This window comes from Acomys russatus, chromosome 17 (assembly GCF_903995435.1).
Source record: "Acomys russatus chromosome 17, mAcoRus1.1, whole genome shotgun sequence".
In the NCBI taxonomy this organism is placed as follows: domain Eukaryota; kingdom Metazoa; phylum Chordata; class Mammalia; order Rodentia; family Muridae; genus Acomys; species Acomys russatus.
Window position 1 is genome coordinate 34201225 of NC_067153.1, and position 23828 is coordinate 34225052.

Here is a 23828-nt window from a genome sequence, read left to right on the forward strand (position 1 = left end):
GTTGCCTAAGCAGCAATGACATTCAATGTTGTCCTTTGGCCAACATATTTATGTGCACACACTTGCAATGCACACCTAAAAATACACGTGCACATACACTCTGCATGGTAAGAACACTGACTTTACACTAAAGAAAGCCACTAGAATGCTATGAAATATATTTTTTGAGATATGATTAATTTTCTATATAAAATTTTATTGACTTCTCCATGGTGTTTAAACCATAATGGGAGTAGAGACGAAACAGAAGCTAGAATGATAGCAATCTTCTCAGACTCAGGCAGAAAGAAACATGATAAAGCAAATCAGCAAAAAGCCTAAGAGAAATAGGGGATATGTTTCCGTGTGTTTGCAACTGCTAATACAGTCATTTGGAATCAAATAAAGATTATAATTTATAGCAGCTATGTTTAAAACATATCTGACTTTAAAGAGCTATGTGTCCATCTGAAAGGTATGAGGAATAAGTGCAGTTAAACGACTGTTTCTTCACCACTCTTAGATGAAAATGCTAGACAAAACTTGCACCTATTCCTGGAATGATACAAATCAAAGAATCACCAAGCTTGAATGGAAATGAGAAAGATTCTAACTTTCAAAGTAATAATTTACATCCATATACCAATCTATGATAACCTCCAAAACTCAGTTCCACATCACCCAAGTGTTACATTTAAAGATAACACTTCCTTGGTGTTTGGCTGTTTCTAACCACTAAAGATAACAGCAGAAAGGATACATTAGTTCTGTTTATATGGTGTTTAAATTTTGTAGTTTAAATGAGACAGTTCTTCCATAAAATAAATGAGCAGACTCATATGGTTCCAATTATTCTCTAATACTAGAATGTTAAGAAGGATGCCATACAAATAAATAAAAAACTAATGGCTCTTTAATGACCTGGAAAGAGCAGGGGGAAAGTTCTTTCACCATTCATCAAAATTAAATCCCAGTTTTTTGAATGTTTATTATTCTTAGGATATTTTTTGAAAATTCACTTAGCATAGTGAGTTAATGAAATTTCTATAGAATTTAGCAGCTTATGAGTCAGTAAGAAGCAAATAACCCCCTAATAATGTAACCTTATAAAATTTTGTTTCCTATCCATGTAAAAACGGCCATTTTAGCTTGAGTAACTCACCTTGATCTTGTAGCTAATACCATCTGCACTTGGTGTAATTTTAGATACATGTTGTCTCACTTTAACTCTGTTTACTAAGCTAGCTTAAATTAATAATAATGACATTGGATTATCAGGAATTCAAGAAGTATACTTTGATGTTAAATAGGAAACTGTGCGCCCTGATTTGATGTCTGCTTTTAAAAGACTGCCTCACATTTGACCAAGTCCCCTGGAGGGGGAGACCTGGTGGCACTCAGAGGAAGGACAGCAGGTTACCAAGAAGAGACTTGATACCCTATGAGCATATACAAGGGGAGGTAATCCCCCTCAGGAACAGTCATAAGGGAGGGGAATAAGGGGAAAATGGGAGGGAGGGAAGAATGGGAGGATACAAGGAATGGGATAACCATTGAGATGTAACAAGAATAAATTAATTAAAAAAAGATATAAATGATAAGAATTAAAGGTGCCAGGCAGCAGATATTAGATTATATGAGGTTTATTAGGGGAGCAATGACAAAGGAGGAAAAGGGGTACCTGAGGGGGGAGAGACAGAGACAGAGACAGAGAGAGACAGAGAGGCCGAGAAAGACAGAGAGATACAGAGACAGAGGAAGAGAAAAATGAGGTGAGTAAGAGATCAAGAGAGAGAGAGGGATAAAATGGGTCTATCCTTTTATATAGCCCTAGGTAGAGTCATGCCCCCTGTGGCAGAAAAGTAATGACATCACAAGTAGGTAGCCTGAAGCAGAATCCTAACATTCCTCCCTTTGCTATAATTAAAAAATGAGAAACATTGGAGTGTTTGGTGTAAGATAAGTTAAAATACATAAAAGTAGGTTTATTGGAAGCAGCTTTTGGCTGCCATATAAGGAAAAATGAGAGAGAGAAAAAAACCACAGTAACAAAATGTGCAGACTATATAGTGAAGGGGAAGGAAATGCTCTGCTGTGAAAGTTTAGGGTAGATGGCAGTGTATGGCAGCCATGTCCTGCAGCAGATAGGGACCGAGGAGTGCTGGGAGAACATGGAGCTGTGTGTCCTAGGTCTTCAGCACACAATTTCAGCCTTTCATAAATGAATAAGGAATGAAGTAATCATCTTAACTATGCCCTGCTGACAATACGGCAGTGACAGGGGATTTAAATGGCTGAAATGTTTCCCAGTTTCTGTAAGAAGAGGCTGGTGTATTTGCTGTCCACGTCCTGAGAATACCTGCAGCTGGGAGGGGAAATGTAGTTCCAGCTAGATGGAACAATGCAGGTCCAGATGACACAGTCTCTGAGGTTGGATTAGAGCACTTGTGGGTAGCTGCTTTGATGATGTCCTGGATGTAGGCAGTCTGGCAGATTACTGAAACATATATGTGGGCAGAAGACAAGGTTAGTAGGTTAAGGAGAAAATTTCCTTGAGGTGTACATTTGACACTCAGGAGAAAGAAGAGAAAAAGCTCGAAGATAACGAAAGAGACAATGTTTGAAAATTTTGGGAGAGCAAAGAAAAGGTTTTGATATAAGGAGCTTCCTCCCTTTTTACCCTATTGCTGGTGATAGTTAAGAAGTTTTAGTTTTAGGTCTGTCCAAGTTTGATTGAAGAGGTGTGTAAGTTTAGCAGCCCTTAACGTGGGCATAGAGATTTGAAATTCTCAGAAGCCATCCCAGAGGAGCCTGGAGTTGAGGCAAATGGACTGTACCTCATGGGGAGAGTAGAAGTCAGTGACCTGTCAGGGCATCCCCTGAGCAAGGTTTAACTTGATGAGATTGGTACAACTGTTCCAGCAGCTCATCAGCACTGGTCAGAGACCAAGGACATGGCACAAGAGCAGACAAGGTTACCTAGTGCTAGGGTTTCGAAAGAGAGGGAGTAGGAACAAACCATGCTGGTAGAGGAAATTCTCAGCCAAGAGAGAAGGTTCTAGATTAACGGTTTGGATGTAGGTTGTCCAGAATGACAAGAAGCATTTATATCATCCCAAAGAGAAGACCCAGCAATCAGTAGGTGTTGAGTGCAAGAATGTAGCAATAAGGTAGTTAGCGGAGTCCCACCACCAGAGAAAGTGTGAGCATCCCCACCCTCTGAGGTTGGCAATAGGTGAGAAACTTAAGCTGTTGATGGGCAGTACTTATCTGGATTCTCTTGAACCTAGAGGTGGATTTCCTGTAGCTTAAAAGAACCCTTTGAAGTTTATAAAGTAAGAAAAACTTTAGACATGTTAGCATCATCATTGTTTGCAGTCTGTAGTGAAACACACATCACTGGAAAAGGCAGTAGACATATAGCATAGCAGAGGCTTTGTTTAAAAGTACGAATGCTCTTCGAGGTGAGCTTAGGAAAGGCAGAAGCCCTGTGAATCTTTTCTGACACCCGTCGAACAGTAACATAAGGAGGACAAAAATCTCCTGTAGAGCACAAGGGAAAAGCTCAGTTTAGCATCACTACACATTATGAAAGAGGGGCTTCTTCCATCTTTTTAGAAGACTGGAGGTATATCATTCAAGCACAAAGAGAGACATCTTAAGACAAACAAGAGGAAATGTAAAATCTTGAACTTGTGACTATGATCGGATTGTATAATGGAATGCTTTACCATAGTTCGACTAATAAATTAAAGCTCCATTGATCAGTGTCAATGCTCTGAACAGTTAAGACAACAATGGCACAGCAACAGGATGAATCAAACATCTTTTTGGACATGTTGACCTTCATAACTTGCATTTACCAACTTAAAACACGTTCTTAGACCTTCTAATACTCACAACTTGCATTTACCAACTGAATACTTTCACCAACCTTCTAACACTCTTAACTTGCATGTATCAGCTTTAATACACTTTCTTAGACCCTCCAGTATTTATAACTTGCATGTACAATTTTAAAACATCTTCTTAGACCCTCCAACATTCATAAAACAACTTGGACCTGACAGTTAAAAGTTTTGTCTCCTGAATATAAAGAGGCCTGTGAATATATCTGAAACCTCCCATGATAGAGGTTGGTAATGTGACTGTGTAGCCCAAGTATGAGGTTAAAACAGACCTGCAGCATCACCCTGGGTGTGGTGAGACTGCTGAATCTAAAAGCCATCTATACTCCATCAGGTCAAGGAACTTGAAGGCCGGAACTGTCTAAAGCTTGTAGAACCTCCAGTGGCTGTGCAAAGAGGACAAGCCTGCATGTGAGCATTTTGACATCCATAGTCCAATTGGCCTATAGGCAAGCCTGTGGGACCAGTGTCCATTTCTGGCTGCAGCAGCAGTGGGACCAGTGCCTCTTTTTTGGCTGCATCTGAAACAGGTCCCTGGTGGAGCTACTCTGGCTGGACCCTGGCAGGAGGGGACATTGCAGATCTCTATTTCCTTGCCTCAGGGCAGTGGCTAAGGCCTAGAGAATTGTTTTTGCTGAAGCTGAGCCTATCAGGAAGGCTCCTTTCATGTTTTTAGAGATTGTAAAATTACTTTTACCAGTTCCTATATGGGGGTCCAGGTTGAGATGACAGCTAGACCACAATCTATCTTAAGAATATTTAGATAAATATCTACCTGGCAGGGGAGATATCATGATTATGAAGGTGGTTTTCCCAGGGCGATGCTTATCCATTGCACTTTGGATGTGCTGACCCCTGCGATTTCCCCAAATGTGGGAAAATCAACTGCATATAAAAAAAAAAAGAATATTTAGATAGACAAATTGTTTATAGTTTGCAGCTATGTACAACACAGTCCATAATAGAACAGAACAGTTTTTTTGTATAATCAATAACATCACATTCCGAAAATATGGCTAAGTATATTTATAAGGCTGTGATTTAAGTTTTAACGTTGTAAACAAATGGATGATAATACAACAGAACATTATACCAGATTAGTTGACCAAGAAGCTTGTAAGTTCCTCATGCAAGAAACAGCATTTATCTTATTAATTTTAGTAAACATTGATAACCTGGAATTAATAAACATTTTGAACCAGGGGACCATAAAATAAGAACTGTTGGCTTTTTATCTAAAAGGAGATAAAAAGAGGTTAATTATGGTTAAGAAGTTTTTTTTTTCCTTTTTTTTTTTATTAATTTATTCTTGTTACATCTCAATGTTTATCCCATCCCTTGTATCCTCCCATTCCTCCCCCCCCCTCATTTTCCCATTATTCCCTTCCTCTATGACTGTTCCTGAGGGGGATTACCTCCCCCTGTATATTCTCATAGGGTATCAAGTCTCTTCTTGGCAACCTGCTGTCCTTCCTCTGAGTGCCACCAGGTCTCCCCCTCCAGGGGACATGGTTAAATGTGAGGCACCAGAGTATGTGAGAAAGTCATATCCCACTCTCCACTCAACTGTGGAGAATATTCTGACCATTGGCTAAATCTGGGTAGGGGCTTAAAGATTATCGCCTGTATTGTCCTTGGCTGGTGCCTTAGTTTGAGCCGGACCCCTGGGCCCAAATCTCCCTATCATATTGTTCTACTTGTAGATTTCTAGGACCCTCTGTATCCTTTTATTTTGCTGTTCTCCCTTGCGTCTCTCATTTAGAGTCCCAATAGGATGCGCTCCCCTCTGTCCCAGTTTCCTGGTAAGTGAAGGCTTTCGTGGGACATGCCCCTTGGGCTAGTATGCAGATATAAGTGAGTATATACCATTTGAGTCTTTCTGCTTCTGGGTTAACTCACTCATTATGATCATTTCTAGTTCAATCCATTTATCCAAAATTTCGGGAATTCCTTGTTTTTAATAGCTGAGTAGTATTCCATAGTGTATATGTACCACAGTTTCTTTATCCACTCTTCTACTGAGGGACACTTAGGCTGTTTCCATGTCCTGGCTATTATGAATAAGGCTGCTATGAACATGGTTGAGCAAATTTTCTTGTTGTGTGCTGGAGCATCTTCTGGTTATATTCCAAGGAGTGGAATAGCTGGGTCTTGAGGAAGCCCTATTCCCATTTTTCTGAGATAGCACCAGATAGATTTCCAAAGTGGCTGTACTAGTTTGCATTCCCACCAGCAATGAAGGAGTGTTCCTCTCTCCCCACATCCTCGCCAGCATGTGGTGTCGCTTGAATTTTTGATCTTAGCCATTCTGATGGGTGTAAGATGGAATCTCAGAGTTGTTTTGATTTGCATTTCCCTGATGACTAAGGAGGTTGAGCATTTCTTTAAGTGTTTCTCAGCCATTCGATACTCCTCTGTTGAGAATTCTCTGTTTAGTTCCAAGCCCCATTTCTCAATTGGGTTATTTGGTTTGGTGGTGTTTAATTTCTTGAGTTCTTTATATATTTTGGATATTAGACCTTTGTCAGATGTAGGGTTGGTGAAGATTTTTTCCCAGTCTGTAGGCTGTCGCTTTGTTCTCTTGACAGTGTCTCCTGCCTTACAGAAGCTTCTCAGCCTCATGAGGTCCCATTTATTAATGGTTGACATTAAGGCCTGGGCTGTTGGTGTTCTGTTCAGGAAGTTGTCTCCTGTGCCAATATGTTCCAGGCTCTTCCCCACTTTTTCCGCTAAGTGACTTAGTGTCTCTGGTTTTATGTTGAGGTCTTTAATCCACTTGGATTTGAGTTTTGTGCAAGGTGACAAATATGGGTCCAGTTTCATTTTTTTACGCATAGACCTCCAGTTAGACCAGCACCATTTGTTGAAGATGCTATCCTTTTTCCATTGAATGGATTTGGCTTCTTTGTCAAAAATCAAGAGACCATAAGTGTGTGGATTCATATCTGGGTCTTCGATTCGATTCCACTGACCAACTAGCCTGTTGCTGTGCCAGTACCATGCTGCTTTAATTACTATTGCTTTATAGTACAGTTTGAGATCAGGTATGGAGATTCTTCCGGAGCACCTTTTATTGTACAAGATTGTTTTAGCTATTCTGGGTTTTTTGTTTTTCCATATGAAGTTCAGAATTGAACTTTCAATGTCTTTAAAAAATTGTGTAGGTATTTTGATAGGGATTGCATTGAATCTGTAGATTGATTTTGGTAGGATGGCCATTTTTACTATGTTAATTCTCCCGATCCATGAGCAAGGAAGATCATGCCATCTTCTCAGGTCATCTTCAATCTCTTTCTTCAGAGTTTTGAAATTTTTTTCATACAAGTCCTTCACTTGCTTAGTTAGGGTAACTCCTAGATATTTTATATTGCTTGTGGCTAATGTGAAGGGTGTGGTTTTCCTAATTTCTTCCTCCGCAAGCTTGTCATTTGTGTATAGGAAGGCTACAGACTTTTTTGAGTTAATTTTGTATCCAGCCAATATGCTGAAGGTGTTTATCAGCTTTAGGAGTTCTCTGGTGGAATTTTGAGGGTCACTTATGTACACTATCATATCATCTGCAAATAGGGATAATTTGACTTCCTCCTTTCCCATTTGGATACCCTTGATCTCCTTTTGTTGTCTTATTGCTCTGGCTAGAACTTCGAGTACTATATTGAAGAGATATGGAGAGAGTGGGCAGCCTTGACTTGTTCCCGATTTTAGAGTAAATTTCCATTTACTTTGATTTTGGCTATTGGCTTGCTGTATATAGCCTTTATTATGTTGAGGAAAGTGCCTTGTATCCCCGATCTCTCTAAAACTTTAAACATGAATGAGTGTTGAATTTTATCAAATGCTTTCTCTGCATCCAAGGAGATGATCATGTGGTTTTTTATTTTCAGTTTGTTTATATGGTGGATTACATTGATGGATTTCTGTATATTAAACCATCCCTGCATGCCTGGAATGAAGCCTACTTGGTTATGATGAATGATATCTTTGATGTGTTCCTGTATTCGTTTTGCAAGTATTTTATTTAGTATTTTTGCATCTATGTTCATAAGAGAAATTGGTCTGAAATTCTCTTTCTTTGTTGAGTTTTTGTGAGGTTTAGGTATCAATGAGACTATGGCCTCATAGAATGAATTTGGTAATGTTCCATCCATTTCTATCTTTTGGAGTAGCTTGAAGAGTATCGGTATTAGCTCGCCCTTGAAGGTCTGGTAGAATTCTGCACTGAAACCATCTGGCCCTGGGCTTTTTCTGGTTGGGAGACTATTGATGATTGCTTCTATTTCTGTAGGGGAAATGGGACTACTTAGCTTGTTTATCTGTTCTTCACTCTACTGTGGCAAGTGAAATTGATCAAGAAAATCATCCATTTCCCTTAGATTTTCAAATTTTGTGGCGTATATACCTTCAAAGTAGGATCTTATGATACTTTGAATTTCTTCAGTGTCTGTTATTATGTCTCCCTTTTCATTTCTGATTTTGTTGATTTCAATACTGTCTCTCTGCCTTTTAGTTAGTTTGGCTAATGGTCTGTCTATCTTGTTGATTTTCTCAAAGAACCAGCTTTTGGTTTTGTTGATTCTTTGGACTGTTTTCTTAGTTTCTAATTTGTTAATTTCAGCCCTGAGTTTGATTATTTCCAGGCGTCTACTCCTCTTGGGTGTTTCTGCTTCTTTTTTTTCTAGGGCTTCCAGTTGTGTTGTTAAGATGCTTATGTGCGATGTTTCCAATTTCTTTTTAAAGGCACTTAGTGCTATGAATTTTCCTCTTAGCACTGCTTTCAATGTATTTCACAAATTTGGGTATGTTGTTTCTTCATTTTCATTGAATTTCAGAAACTTCTTGATTTCTTTCTTTATTTCTTCCCTGACCCAGGTGTTATTTAGCAGTGAGTTGTTTAGTTTCCACGTACGTGTAGGCTTTTTGTTATTTCTGTTGTTGTTGAATTGCAGCCTAAGAGCATGGTGATCTGATAGGATACAAGGTATTATTTCAATCCTCTTGTATCTATTGAGGCTTGCTTTGTGATCTATGATGTGATCAATTTTGGAGAAGGTTCCATGGGGTGCAGAGAAGAAGGTATATTCTTTCTTGTTTGGGTGAAAGGTTCTATAGATATCTGTTAGATCCATTTGACCCTTGGCATTGGTTAATGATGTTATTTCTCGGCTTAGTTTCTGTTTCAATGACTTATCCTTCAGTGAGAGTGGGGTGTTGAAGTCTCCCACTATTATTGTGTGGGGATCGATGTGTGGTTTAAGCTTTTTTAGGAGATCTTTTACAAATGTGGGTGCCCTTGTATTGGGAGCATAGATGTTCAGAATTGTGATGTCATCTTGGTTGACTTTACCTTTGATGAGTATGAAGTGTCCTTCCTCATCCCTTTTGATTAATTTTGGCTGAAAGTCTATTTTGTTTGATACTAAAATGGCTACACCTGCTTGCTTCTTGTGACCATTTGCTTGGAATATTTTTTTCCAACCTTTTACCCTGAGGTAATGCCTTTCATTATGGGTGAGATGTGTTTCTTGGATGCAGAAGAATGTTGGACCTTGTTTATGTACCCATTCAGTTAGTCTGTGTCTTTTTATTGGAGAATTGAGGCCATTGATGTTGAGAGATATTAATGACCAGTGACTGTTAAGAGTCTTAATTTTGATGTTGTTTCCAGTCGAGCGTTTGTGTAGTTGTGTTTTTGCCATGGGATAGTTATCTATTTCCTGGGTAGTTTTGGTTGTAGCTTGACCCTTTGGGATGGAGTTTTCCTTCTAGTACCTTCTGTAAAGCTGGGTTTGTGGATAGGTACTGTTTGAATTTGTTTTTGTCATGGAATATTTTGTTTTCTCCATCAATGGTTATTGATAATTTTGCTGGGTAAAGTAGTCTGGCCTGGCATCTGTGGTCTCTTAGGGTTTGCAGGATCTCTGTCCAGGCCCTTCTGGCTTTTATGGTCTCTGCTGAGAAGTCGGGTGTAATTCTGATAGGTTTACCATTAAATGTTATTTGGCCCTTTTCCCTTGCAGCTTTTAATATTTTTTCTTTGTTCTGCATGTTTTGTGTTTTGATTATTATGTGGCGGGCAGTTTTTCTTTTCTGGTCAATTCTATTTGGTGTTCTGTAGGCCTCTTGTATGTTTATAGGCATCTCTTTCTTTAGATTGGGGAAATTTTCTTCTATGATTTTGTTGAGAATAGTTTCTGGGCCCTGGAGTCTGATGTCTTCTCTTTCTTCAATGCCTATTATCCGCAAATTTCTTCTTTTCATGGTGTCCTTAATTTCTTGGATGTTTTGTGTCAGGAGTTTTCCAGATTTGGCATTTTCTTTAATGGTTGATTCAATATCTGTGATTGTATCTTCTAGCCCTGAGATTCGTTCTTCCATCTCTTGGATTCTGTTAGAAAAGCTCACCTCTGTGTTGCTCGCCTTCTTCTCTGAGGTCTCACGTTCTCGTTTTTCTTCTGTCTGTGTGTTTATCATTGAATCCATTTTCATTTTCAGATCTTGAACTGATTTTTTGATTTCTTTCATCTGATTTTTTGTATATTCCTGAGTTTCTTCCATTGCCTCTTTATAGGTCTTCAGAGCTTGAACCGTTTTATTTATTTCTTTCATCTGGTTGTTTGCATTTTCCTGCAATTTTTCCAGTTCCACTCTATGTGTTTCTTTTATGTCTCTCACCTGTTTGTCTGCGTCTTCCTGCATTTGATTACGAATTTTATTTGTTTCCTCCATTATCATCCTCATTACTAAGGATTTGAGGTCATTTTCTTGTATTTCCGTTGTATTTGAGTTCTCTGGGTGGTTTTCTTTGGGATAGCTGGAAACTGGAGACGCCATGTTGTTTTGGGGTTTTTTGCGTATGCTTTTTCGTTGTCCTTTAGACATCTTGCCGTCTTTGTTTTTGTTGGGTAGCTTCCCGAGTTGAATGGAGGGTGTCTGACGATAGATTCACTTGTTTTCTCACGATTTCCCTAGGCTGCGAGCTCAAAGCTTCACTGGTGTGGATGTTAGGACGTTAGCCCTGTTGTTCTGGTCTCTCACAGCCAGTGATCCTCAGTCCCCCTCTGCTGTGGATCCTGCAATTGTTCTGGGTCTCTGAATGAGCGTTGGGTCAGGCCAAGGTATCCACAGCCTTCTATGTTCCCTGCCAAGTCCAGCCAGGAGCACTGGGACCGAACCACGGGCAGAACTCAGCTAGATTCTCAGGGCCTGAACCATCTGCCAAGCTCAGCTAGGGATTTTGGGCCCAAAATGCACACAGGGTCCAGCCAGAATTTTTGGGCTGGGACTACGCACCAAGCTCCTCTAGGGCCTTTTGGCCCAAAGTGCGTGCTGTGGTCAGTTATTGACTCAGGGCCCGAACTGACCACCAATCTCAGCCAGGAATTCTGGATTCAAACTGCACACTGTGTCCAACCAGAGTCTTAGAGCTGGTGGAACCGAGCGCTCTGTCCAGCCTGCGCCACAGCAGGAGAACTATGGCTGCTCTGAGTTAGCGCCAGTGGTGGAACCAAGTGCTCTGCCCAGACTGTGTCACTGCAGGGGAGCTGCCGCTGAGCTGAGGTGGTGCCTAGGATGGAACCGAGCACTCCACCAAGCCTGCGCCACAACAGGAGAACTGCGGCTGCTCTGGGTTAGCGCCGGTGGTGGAACCAAGTGCTCCGCCCAGACTGTGTCACCGTAGAGCAGCTGCCGCTGAGCTGAGGTGCTGCCTAGTGTGGAGCTGCGTGCTCAACTAAGCCTGCGCCACAGCAGGGGAGCTGTGGCCGAAGCTGAGTTAGTGCCTCAGGCAGAATTGCTTGCTTGGCTGGGCCAGTACCTGGGACTCTGGGGCCGAACTGTCCGCCGAGTCCAGTCTGGGTCCTAAGGCTCCACGCGACCCAAATCCTGCCCCGAGTCCCTTCTCCCGCAGCAACTCCCACCAGCCACCACACCAATCGCCTCCACCGGAAGGCTATGAGTTGCAAACCTCAGCCACCGCTGCTGGCGCCGATGGTGCTGCTGCCTCTGCCGCTGCCGCTCCAATCAGAGAAAATCCACGCTCCTCCCATGTGCAGGGGCACCCAGGTCCTCCGCACCCTGGTCCCTCCGAACCGTGGGGCACTCCTGCTGCCGTGATGTTCGGACCTCGGTGTTCCTGGCTCAGAAATCTGTGCAATTTCCTGAATTGTTCACTGGAGCCTCCAAACGCGGTCCACACTGCTCGCCACCATCTTGGATCTCTCTTCGATTAAGAAGTTTTTTATATGGTCTAATCATCACACCCAGTAAATAATTATAAACCTTTAAGTAAGAGTTTACAGTATAATCATATGATTTGTTTTCTTGTTGTTTTTTGTTTTTGTTTTTTGAGAGCAGAAAAAGAAATCAGAGACAGTTTTTAATTTTAAGAGTTGGAGAGTAACAGTCTTAGAGAAAGGAGGCCAGGTTTTAAAGCTGAGAGCCAGGTGTATCTGACTCTCTCCAGCCCACAATTCAGGGAACTAGCACAGCTATCAGTTGGCAGTCCTGAGACCTGGCGCCAGACACTGCAGGAGATTGACTCGCCCCAGGCCTTCCCTGGCCTGTCTGAGGGCAGGCCGCAAGTAGGGCATGGAGGTCTTGAGTGTGCATCTCTAGGGCTTGTTCAGGAGGGGCCAGGGCAGTGGCAGGAAGCAGGTGGTTCTGTGGCCAGGTTGTGCATAAGAATTTTTAAGAAGGAACTGGGAGTTACATTTAAACAATTGGCAACAGAGAAATGGAAGGGAACCACTAGGCAGTCTTCAAGCACCCCAGAATTAGGGTGCTTTGGAGCAGCATGGAGCCACATGCTGGCCATGAAACAGGGTAGTAGCAGGCACTGATTTAAATCACATGGTGTGCAGAGGGCAACCTGGCTGCCCTGCGTGCACCACCTTGTCCGGCCATAGGGACAGGAAGCCAAGTGAGTTTAGGCTCCTAGGGGCTGGGGACAAACCAAGACAAAGAGAGCATCTTTTTTACCTCAGTGGCAGTCTTGAAAAGCTCATGCTCCTCTGTGTTTCGCATTCAAGTTCAATGACATCACAGGTAGGCCGACCGAAGCAGAAATCTAACAGTCATGGCTTCCATCGAGGTAAAAACTTATAAGGCAAGTCTTAGTCTGGGTGGCAAGATGATTCCACTTTTAAAGGCTATTGTGGTGCAAGCCTGGTGACATGATTTCTAATTTCTAAATTCTGCATTGTGGAAAGAGAGATCAAACTCTGTCAACTTGTCCCCCTAATCTCCACATGTGTACCACCTTGTATTGGGATAACCCATAAAAAATGTATTTTCTGGCTATGAAAAAGTGTGTCCTTTTGTTTTCAATAGTTAATTGGAGCCAGTCACACCAGGTTAGCAGGCTATGCAAATACCACCTCCTCACTAGCCTTTTATAGAAAAGCAGGCTGGCAGTGAAGGCTACCTTCCCAAATGTGCTTCCAAAGACAACAGATTGAATTAGAATTGTTTGGTTTTGTTTTTTGTTTTTTGTTTTTTAACATGCTAAAGGTCTGGTAGCTGGAGTTGGGCCAGGAGGAGAGAGGGTTGTCAGGAGCTCCACAAAGAGAAAATCAAGGCTGGCAGGGGCCCTGCATGGACTGATACACCAACCAATACACAGCGCAAACAGAGGGCCTGGACCCCTTGTTCTGCTCTGGTGTAGCCAATGGGCAGCTCACTTTCCACGTGGGGATGGGGCCTGCCTCTGACAAGATCTCTGGTACCCCGTGATTTTATCAGGCCCACTGGTGGAGAGGCCCTGTGGGAACACAAAGGAGGAGAACACAGACTGCCCAGGTTAGCTCTGGTAGGCTGTGGTCAGAGGGTAGAGGAGAGGATGCCACCTGTCAGAGGTATAGGGGAGGGGAATAGTTCAGAAGAATGGGGAGGCTGGCAACAGGAAGATAAGAGCCAGGGGATTACAATATGAATAAATAATACTACTAATATATAGATTTTACTCATTTAAAAAAAAAAGGAAAGAAATTTCAGAATGTCCTAGATGGGTGAAGACACAAGCAGATGCAGAGAGACACAGGCAAGCCGTCACAGAAGAAAAAGAAAGGAGACAGGATAGAGAAAGGAGACATAGCAGTCAGTGAGAACCATGTGGAAAGATGCAGTTTCAGAGAAGCTGTGTTAAGTGAGAAGCCAGTTGAGAGACTGCCCCTGTAAAAGGGCAACAGCCTTATACTATATAGATGTCTTCATGTCTTTAGTATTACTAAACTTCAAGCAGTATCGCCTGAAAGGCCCAAAATGATAGTGCGTACACACAAATGTGCGTGCACACACACACACACACACACACACACATTAAATAATGGCACAAGGAACCACTCTTTTCTTCCTCACAACGTTTATATGTGAACATAATTAAATTAATGTCTTTGTTACCTTATAATAATGACCAGTCTTCTAGTTTATTTTTCTCTTTTTAGGATGAATTTATTGTAAGTAATATTTTTATTATTATTTATAATAAATATATATTTGTTTATAATAAATGAAATAATTTATATACATTATTATATAAATAAAATTATGTATAATTATAAATAAGATATTTATATGATAAATTATATAAACAATAAATATTACTTAAAATAATATAATTGTGCTCTTTGCCCTGTTTGTTTCCTTCCTCTATCTTCTCTCATATACTTCTCATTTTCTGTCGCTCACATCATAGCCCATTTTTTCTTTAATTGTTTACATACACATATATAAATCTGGATCTCGACAACCTTATCATTCTATGAATGTTATTTATATGCCTATGTTTTCTGGGCTGACTCTTTGATATTGGAAACCCAGTTGTGCTTTTCCTTCAGGAAGATGATTTCCTTTGCTCTCAGAATTACACAGTTGATTGGAATTCTTTGTCTATGGTTGAAGCTTCATGAGCTTTTCCTTCCAGGTTAGCATGTTCATTAGTATATTCCTTCTTTAGGTCATGCTAAGGTAACCAAGGTCATGAGATTTCATGGGTGCAGCTTCCCTGACATCTGGGGTCCTCTTCCCCCACTGTCTTACCAGATTCTATCAGGTCTCACTAGGATAGCCTGCATGCCCTACCTCTGTGTTCCCACAGGGACTCTCTGCCAAGGGGCAGTGAGCAAATCATGGGCACCAGAATTCATGTCAGTGACAGTCCCCTGCTCTCCCCTCCCCCTTCTCCATTTGGAGAATGAGCTGTGCATTGGCTACACCTGAACAGTGGGTCTAGCTTCTCTGCTTGCAATGTTCTTTGTTGCTGCATGAGTTTGTGCATGCCTCCCTGGGTCCAGATCCACCAGCTTTGATAGTCTTGTGGAGCTCCTGACACTGCCCTTCCTGATCCTTTCATCTCCTATCTCTTCCATGAAATTTATAGCTCTTAGTCAAGAATCTAGCTTTGAGTCTCAGTATCTGTCCAAATACCCCACTAGGTGGAGTTTCTCAGAGGATGACAGCACATACTGGAAGGATGGGGAAAAGGGGAAGACTCTTCTATTGCTTATAGAAGTGCTAACTTGTGCTACAGCTTTGGAAATCAGTCCTACTCTTTGTCAAAAAAAATTGGGAATAACTCTACCTCAAGTCCCAGCTATACCACTCCTAGGCATATACCTGAAAGATGTTCCAGCATACAGTAAGGACATTTGTTCAAATATGTTCATAGCAGCTTTATTCGTAATAGCCAGAATCTGAAAGCAACCGAGATGTCCTTCAACCAAAGAATGGATAAAGAAACTGTAGCACATTTACACAATGGACTTTTCAGTTATCAAAAACAATGAAATCTTGAAATTTGCAGGCAAATGGATGGAACTATACAAAATCATCTCTGAGCGAGGTAACCTAGACCCAGAAAGACACTGATCCCTCTTTGATTTCCTGGACTGTGCGTTTACTCAAGGTCATATATTCACATCTGAAGAGTGGAGCTAGGAACCTCAGATGGGAGAAAATATGTGCCGTTTGTCTTTCTGGATCTTAGCTCACACAGTAGGATAGTTCATATTTCTGTCTGTGAAATTCATGATTTCATTTTTCTTTAGGTCTGAATAGTACCCATAGCACATTTACATGATCTAATCTTGTGGCTTAAGGACATTTAGGTTGCTCTCACTTTCTATCTACTGAGAATACAGCAACAATGAACACGGCTGGACAAGTGTATGGAGTAGGATGCCAAGTATTTTGGCCGAGTGCGAGGAGTGCATAGCTGAGTTAATTTCATCTTAACCTTTTTGGATTCTCCACATTGATATGAAGAGTGGCTAGAGCAGTTTGCAATCCCAACAGTGAATAGTGGTCCTTGACTTCCCCCTAAACCCCACTATAGTTTGTTTTGGCCAGTTTTTTTTTTTTTTTTTTTTTTTTTTTTTTTTTTTTTTTGTGTGTGTGTGTGTGTGTGTGTGTGTGTGTGTGTGTGAGTTTTTTCTTATTGACGATGGTAAGGTGAAGTCTCAAAGTTGTTTTAATTTTCATTTCCATAACTGTTAGAGATGTTGAACATTTCTGAGACATGTCACCATCCTGTTCTTTCTTTCTTTCTTTCTTTCTTTCTTTCTTTTTTTTTTTTTTTTTTTTTTTTTTTTTTTTTTTTTGAGAACTTTGTTCAAGGCATTGTGCAGTTTATTAGTTTTATGAGGTCTCACTTGGCAATGGTTGGTGTGAATTCTTGTGCAAACTAATTTCTAGTCAGAAAGGCTTTTCCATACCAGTATCATACATGATGATACCTATGTTTTCTTCTAACAGTTTCAGTGTTTCGGGTTTTACCTTGAGGTCTGTTTGATATTAGTTTTGTGAAGAGTAATATGTATGGGTTAAATTACGGTTTTCTACATGTAGATAAATAGTTTTCTCAGTACCATTTTTTCATTTTTAACTTATTATAATTTATTGAGAATAACAAATTTAAAAAGTACCTACCCACAAATGCATCCCTACAGAAGATAGTAGGAGAAAAACTCCAAACCAAAGAGGCTAACTACACCCAGGAAAGCAAAACAAAACCAGACAAATATACATAGTACCACAACCAACATCAAAATAAAAGGACCTAACAGATACTGGTCATTGGTATCTCTCAACATCAATGGTCTCAATCCTACAATAAAAACACACAGACTAACAGAATGGATGCATAAACAGACCCAACACTCTGCTGCAATCAAGAAATACATCTCAGGCACAAAGATAGACATTACCTCATGGTAAAAGGCTGGGAAAAGGTCTTCCAAGCAAACAGACACAAGAAACAAGCTGAAGTCGCCATTCCAATATCTAATAAAATAGACTTTCAACCAAGATTAATCAAAAGAGCTGAAGATGGGCACTTCACACTCATCAAAGTAAAACTTAACCAAGATGACATCACAATTCTGAATATCTCTGCCCCAAATAAAGGGCACCAACACTTGTAAAAGAAACATTAATAAAGCTCAAACTACACAGTGATCCCCACACATTAATAGTGGGAGACTTCAGTACCATTTTTTAGAGATGCCATGTTTTTTTCAGCCTATGCTTTTGGCACCTTGTCAACTGTTAAATGGCTGTAGTTTTATCGACTCATGTAAGGATCGTCAGTTTTGTTGCCATAGTGTACATGTCTGTTTTTGTGCCAGGGCTATGTTGCTTTATGATTATGATTCTATATCTAATGCTATTCTCCTTGTCCCCTGAGATCTCCCTGAAGTGGCCTTTGCCCTCCATATTTCTACCATCCTTCTGCTCTTGATACTTATTTTTTAAAATAGAAGCTTTAACTTTAGCTCTGTTACTTTCTTCCTGAAACCTTGTCAGAATGACCCCATAAGATTTCTCAGAACAGAGTTTATTTTTTTCAAGATGACAGTTTAATTGTCCACCTTTTGACATTTGAACATATATAAAGACTGATATCTGTAGTTTGATTCGTCTTCCTATACCATCAGCAGCTGGAACAAGTAAATGGTTCTCATGTGCCTCTGGTTATGAGGACGCTTCGCATTCTTTTGAGATGATCCTTAATAAAGTTATCAAATTCAAAGATTTTCAACTTCAGTGAGTGGATGGTGATGAACCAAAAAAAAACTTTCCTTCAAGTTCAGTGTTTTGAACCAATGTTTTGGAAATGTGTATGATTCTTTGTCAGCAAACAATTTTCTATCATTAATGACTTATTTAAAGCTGCATGAATAAAGTTTCCCAACCATGAATCTTGTATCTTCTATATATTCTATCACTAACTCAAACCTCTGTGCAGCTGAGACAAGAATAAGGGATGACTGGTATCTCAGTTGAGGGTCACTGTCAACAGTAATATTTTCTGCTTATTTCAATGTCCTGATCACTTGCTAAGACCCTTTGAAAGTCACCACAGAGGCTTAGTTAATAACTGCTGTGGTAATGGTGTAGCCGTATACCTAGTTTCCTTAGAACATTACCTGAATCTGTTATTGCTGTTTTTGTTACATTATAACTTGATATCATAGCAGGCACCACTATTTTATTATTATCAATTTGCGTCATTAGGTCTCACAATTCTTATGGTGACAAATATAACATCAAAGTACCTTTATATTCGTATTTTAGAAGAGGCATGATTTCTTTGAGGTTATTGCCTATGTTGTTTCTATGGATAGCTCAGAAACCAATATATATTGTGATGGTCAATTTCCCTCTTCACATGTGTTGATAGTTTATCAAGGCCATACTATGTAGAAAATAAGACAATTAATATGAATCATGTTATAAAATGCAGTGTGTGTAACTGTACCTCAGTGTGCACATAATCTATTAAAAATTAACAAAAGTAATAGAAGTGTATTGAAAAACAGAAATTGTGTGAATCGTAATTTTCCTTCAGTTTTTTTAAATTTTTTTCTTTAAAAGTTAGAAAATATTTTTATTTTCTTGTAAGATATAAAACTAGCAATCTAATTTTTTGTTATATGAAAGATTTCTCTTTCAACAAAGGATTCACACAGATTATTAATTTTAAGTACTGTTATAACGAAATGAGTTTCTATTTTCCGTATAAAATTTCTGATGTCTCAATAACCAAATTAACAGATACACAATACATGTACTTATCATAGGAAGAAAAAAAAGGGGGCACAAATGTCAGTTTCAGTTGAGTGCTACTGGGAGTTTGTGATGTAGCAAAGGGGAATTCCCTGGTATGTCTCGTGATGAAGGCTGATACTGAATTGTTTTCATAGTATCTAAAATTGGCCATATGGACTCCTAAAATTCACAGTTCATTTTTCTTTGGAAATAAACACTTCTATTTTCTGCACCCCATTCACCACTATAGGCAATTTCAGAAGCAACTAATAGCAGGGCAGAACACAGTATGAGGCTGGTGTCAGAATGGATGTGTTACACAAAACTGTTCTTGGTGTTTTTTGAAGATTTTTTTTTTCTGTATAACAGTGCTTTGAAGAAGTTAGTATTTATATTATCTTAAGTGAACTGTGTGGTCCATTGCAAAAGAACAAAACATGCTCACCACTTTTCGGTATCAAAATGAATGTTGCAGAGATTAAAAATAAAAAAATTAATTTTTTGGTAAAATATACACCAGAAAAAAATAGAAATAAATTTTATAACTTTATTTTAAATTACAACTAATTATAAGTGTCTTTTGTCCTGCTTGGCATAAGTGATTAATATTATTAACAAAAATTCATAAATATAAGTTAGTTAAGTAGCATTGAAATATACTTTCATAACACAGTTGTATTATAATGGTGAAATCAAATTAAAATGACGATTTTATCTTTAAATTAATAGGGTATAACATATTAAGAAATTAAGAAACATTTTGTTAGTTTTTCAATTAGTATGAATAGCTACAAGTCCAAAATCTGAAAAAAAATTGTCTTTGTTTTTATTTTTTTAGTCTGCATGACAATAGTTAATTCCAATAGCTGAATTGATATTTCTCAATATTCTACAACACAGCCTTTGAAAGATTCTTACAAGTGATTTGCCTACTTGTGTCTCATGTCTATTTGTATGCATGTATACATATATTGCATACATAAATGTTTAATCCACTTTTAAAATTATGACTAATAGAAGTACAGTGTACAGCCATCACCAAATTTGTAGTAATCTCCTAGGGAATCCTTTCTGTTTTAATCAGCTTCGGTAATTTTTCTTCCAATGTGACTATAAATGTAAAACTAATCTTTTGAAAAATTGGTAGACCTGGTGGCACTCAGAGGAAGGACAGCAGGTAGCCAAGAAGAGACTTGATACCCTATGAGAATATATAGGGGGAGGTAATCCCCCTCAGGAACAGTCATAGGGGAGGGGAATAATGGGAAAATGGAGGGGGGGGAATGGGAGGATACAAGGGATGGGATAAACATTGAGATGTAACAAGAATAAATTAATAAAAAAATAATATAAAATAAAATAAAAAAATAAAAAAAAAAAGAAAATATTGGAATGCACAGAGGTGGTTGTATTTACCAATCAGTCTATATGTTTTGGTAAGGAAAGAGGTCTAGCACTATGGTATAACGGCCTGACAAGACGTCTCTAGTTCTGTCTCATTGGAGCATGTGCGAGAAGGTTTGCAGGGAAGAATGGGAAGGAGGAATTATAGTATAATCTCTAAGGTTAAAAAAAGGGAAAACATGCAATAAAGATAAAATATGTATCAAATTTACAAGAGTGTGTGAAACAAGTGACACGTGTCTTCTGTGAGAAATATTTATGCTTCTAGGTTATAAATTGTGTTGCTAGATGAATAAAGAATGAGGAAGAAGAATGATAATGAAATATAATTTATACATGGTAGTAATGATGTTGTTCCCACTATAAACACCGTCTTATTCCCTGTCTGTTATGGAGTTAAATAAAACATTTTTTTCTCTCTTTATTAAAGCTCTGGGATACTCTATCACATCAAGTAATAATTGGTCATTACAAAAAGAAACATTTCCTCAAATGACTTGCACTAAAGGAGTTCCCTGAGCTGGTCAAAGCAACAACATAAATCATGATGCAATTTACTGCACAAGTAAATTTGTACCCTATTGGCTTGATTGGCCCTAACTGTGCTATGACAGACAAATTTTTTTTAATATCCTTTATTAATTTATTCATAGTATATCTCAATTGTTATCCCATCCCTTGTATCATCCCATTTCTCTCTCCCTCCAATTTTCCCCTTATTCCCCTCCCCTATGACTGTGACTGAGGGGGACCTCCTCCCCCTGTATAGGCTCATAGGGTATCAAGTCTCTTCTTGGTAACCTACTGTCCTTCCTCTGAGTGCCTCCAGGCCTCCCATCCAGGGGACATGGTCAAATATGGGGCACCAGAGTTCGTGTAAAAGTCAGACCCTACTCTCCACTCAACTGTCAGGAATGTCCTTAGACAAATATTTTAACTTCAGTTCCTTTAGGAAGGTAAAAATCTTTGATCTAGTAATATCATATTAACAGAGCTCATGTAAATAATCTCACAGTATAATTGTACAATCTATATAAAGTTTTATTTACAATTGGAAATATAACTCAAAATTTAAATTTAGCTTAAAGATATATATTATGTATCTCTCTGAATATATTTAATTCTCTATACATACATATATTTTATGTGTAAATTAGAAAAATGTGTGCATTGTAGCATGGGCTTACTGACTACATATTTCCTGAAAATTTATCAGTTGATATATTTCTACTTAATTAAAATATTCAGGGTATGTAATATATACTTTAATTTCAATTGTGTCTTCACCAACATTTTCCAATAGCTTTTGAAACATTCTACTGACAAACTATGTTATATTGTCTCTTCAATCATGTCTTTACAATACTAAAAATAAGGACATTCTGAAACCAACAAAAACATCTAAAATGACTGTTTCTCATTGTAATTTTAGGAAACACATTTCTTCTTAATTTTTCTCACTTCTTCACTTAAAAATAAAAATAAACTGGATTTTATTATACTGAGTCTTAATTTGGGAGTGTAGGGTTTTTTCACTTATGTTCATTTCTATTTCAAACAGTCATTATAGTTTGCTTTTATATACAATAGGAAGATTTCTCCCATGCTTATTGGCTATTACAACATTTGGATCGTTAACTTACTACATATATATTTCATTGACTCAGGAAATTTTGCCTTAATAGTTAGATTTTAATATATTCTTATTGATTTTTTAACAGCTGAAGATGCTTGTGGGGGAACAATGAGAGGATCCAGTGGCATCATATCAAGCCCGGGTTTTCCTAATGAATACCATAACAACGCAGACTGCACATGGACCATTGTAGCAGAACCAGGGGACACGATTTCACTTATATTTACTGATTTCCAAATGGAAGAAAAATATGACTACCTAGAAATAGAAGGTTCTGAGCCACCCACAATATGGTAAGTCCATAATTGGATTAAGCTGGTATTTGTGTTATTGTCTGAAACAAAGTGGGAAATACAGAGTTGTATTTAGAGATGTAAGATATGAGTGCTTAAAGGATCATTGGGGTTTCTTTTTCAATCCTATAAATACCCATCATCAGAAATGAGGAATACATTTATGGATTGAGGAACTGGAGTAAAAATAGTATCTTGACATAGTCAGCTTATCATCAGTGTTTATGTCACTGGATCAGTAAGGATAATCGGTGGGGTTTTGTTTTCTTTATTTGCTTTTTTGTTTGATTGTTTTTCGTGACAAGGAAATTAAATCTGTTATTCTTGTCACGTAATATGCTGTTTTCCATCATGCAAGTACATACTTAGCAGCCCCTTCAACATCAAGTTAGTAGTCCTGGAACTAACTTGCCTTAGTGTACATTGACAGATCACTGAGTTATCCTCTTATACCTGAAGACAAATTTTGTTTGAAGATAGAATTTTTCCTTAGAGGATCAAGATGTGGTCTAAGGAACATTGTATCTCAAAACATGTGTCTCTTGGAATAAAATGCCTTATTAAAGTATTTGCCTATGCCATTTTTCATATTTGCACATACAGTTTTGAGGATATTTTTGACCGAGAAAATGATAAAGAATCAATGGAAAAGTGAAGATATAGGCAAACACTAGAGTAGAAAGGACCTTTGAAGTCACGGGAAACTTGTGTCAGAGCATGGGAATTTATCTGCAACCGTTAAGTCCACGGGTCTAAAATGTCAAATGGTTGTTCTTATGAAGCTTAGAAATGTATTTTCAGCAAGGCTAGATTAGCTATAGAAATATCACGTCAGAGATCATTGCAGAAATCCAAAAAGGGAGCACAGTGGCTAGTATTATGGTGTTACCAAGGGATAACGGGGTGAAAGAGATTGTCTGACGTACTGTAATTAGTGTGAAAATGAGTCTGTTACTGGTTAGGAATAATAAGGAAGATAGTGTAGAAATAGCAATTTGTTTTTTGACTTTAGCAAATGGTGAATACAACAATGGTATTCTGTGGCAATAGACAACAATGCTATTCTATGGTGATAGACAACAATGCTATTCTATGATATCAAATGATGAAGACAATAATGATATCCTATGGTCAACTTTGGGATGAAGACCACATGGATACTGAAATTCGCATTAAAGACAGGAGCTTGAAGTTGCTCTGAGGCAGACTATATTGAGTCAGAAATTTCAAAAGGATATGTGACACTGATGTTTAGCTGGTTCCATCAGCAATTGAGGGAACAGAGAACAATGTAACTAGAGAGAAACAAGGGATATGAAGAGTAGTGGAAGAGTGAATCTGGAGATCTACAATATATCGTGAGCTTGAGAGGCAAACCATGTAAAGAGGACTGAGCAAGTGCATTCAAAGACGTAGGGGGATATTTTAGAGAGTAAGACATAACACAGGGAAGGAAGAAAGGATGTAAAGAGGGGAGTGTCCCCGCTGTGGCCTGAGGAAGCGAGAACATTGAGTATATGCTTTAAAATTTCAAAGTTGTCAGCAGGACGTAGTGGCGCACACCTC

At 38.9% G+C, this 23828-nt stretch overlaps 1 protein-coding gene and 1 pseudogene across 2 annotated transcripts in view; both read left to right on the forward strand.

Moving 5' to 3' along the window:
• The window catches only part of Csmd3 (CUB and Sushi multiple domains 3), a 1090370-nt gene that overhangs the window by 295931 nt on the left and 770611 nt on the right, over positions 1-23828 (forward strand). For both annotated transcript variants that reach the window (XM_051159708.1, XM_051159709.1), the window contains exon 5: positions 22055-22262. In XM_051159708.1, the coding sequence (XP_051015665.1) occupies positions 22055-22262 (208 nt within the window). The remainder of the gene's footprint in view (positions 1-22054; positions 22263-23828) is intronic.
• LOC127201903 (uncharacterized) lies at positions 4655-4780 on the forward strand (annotated as a pseudogene).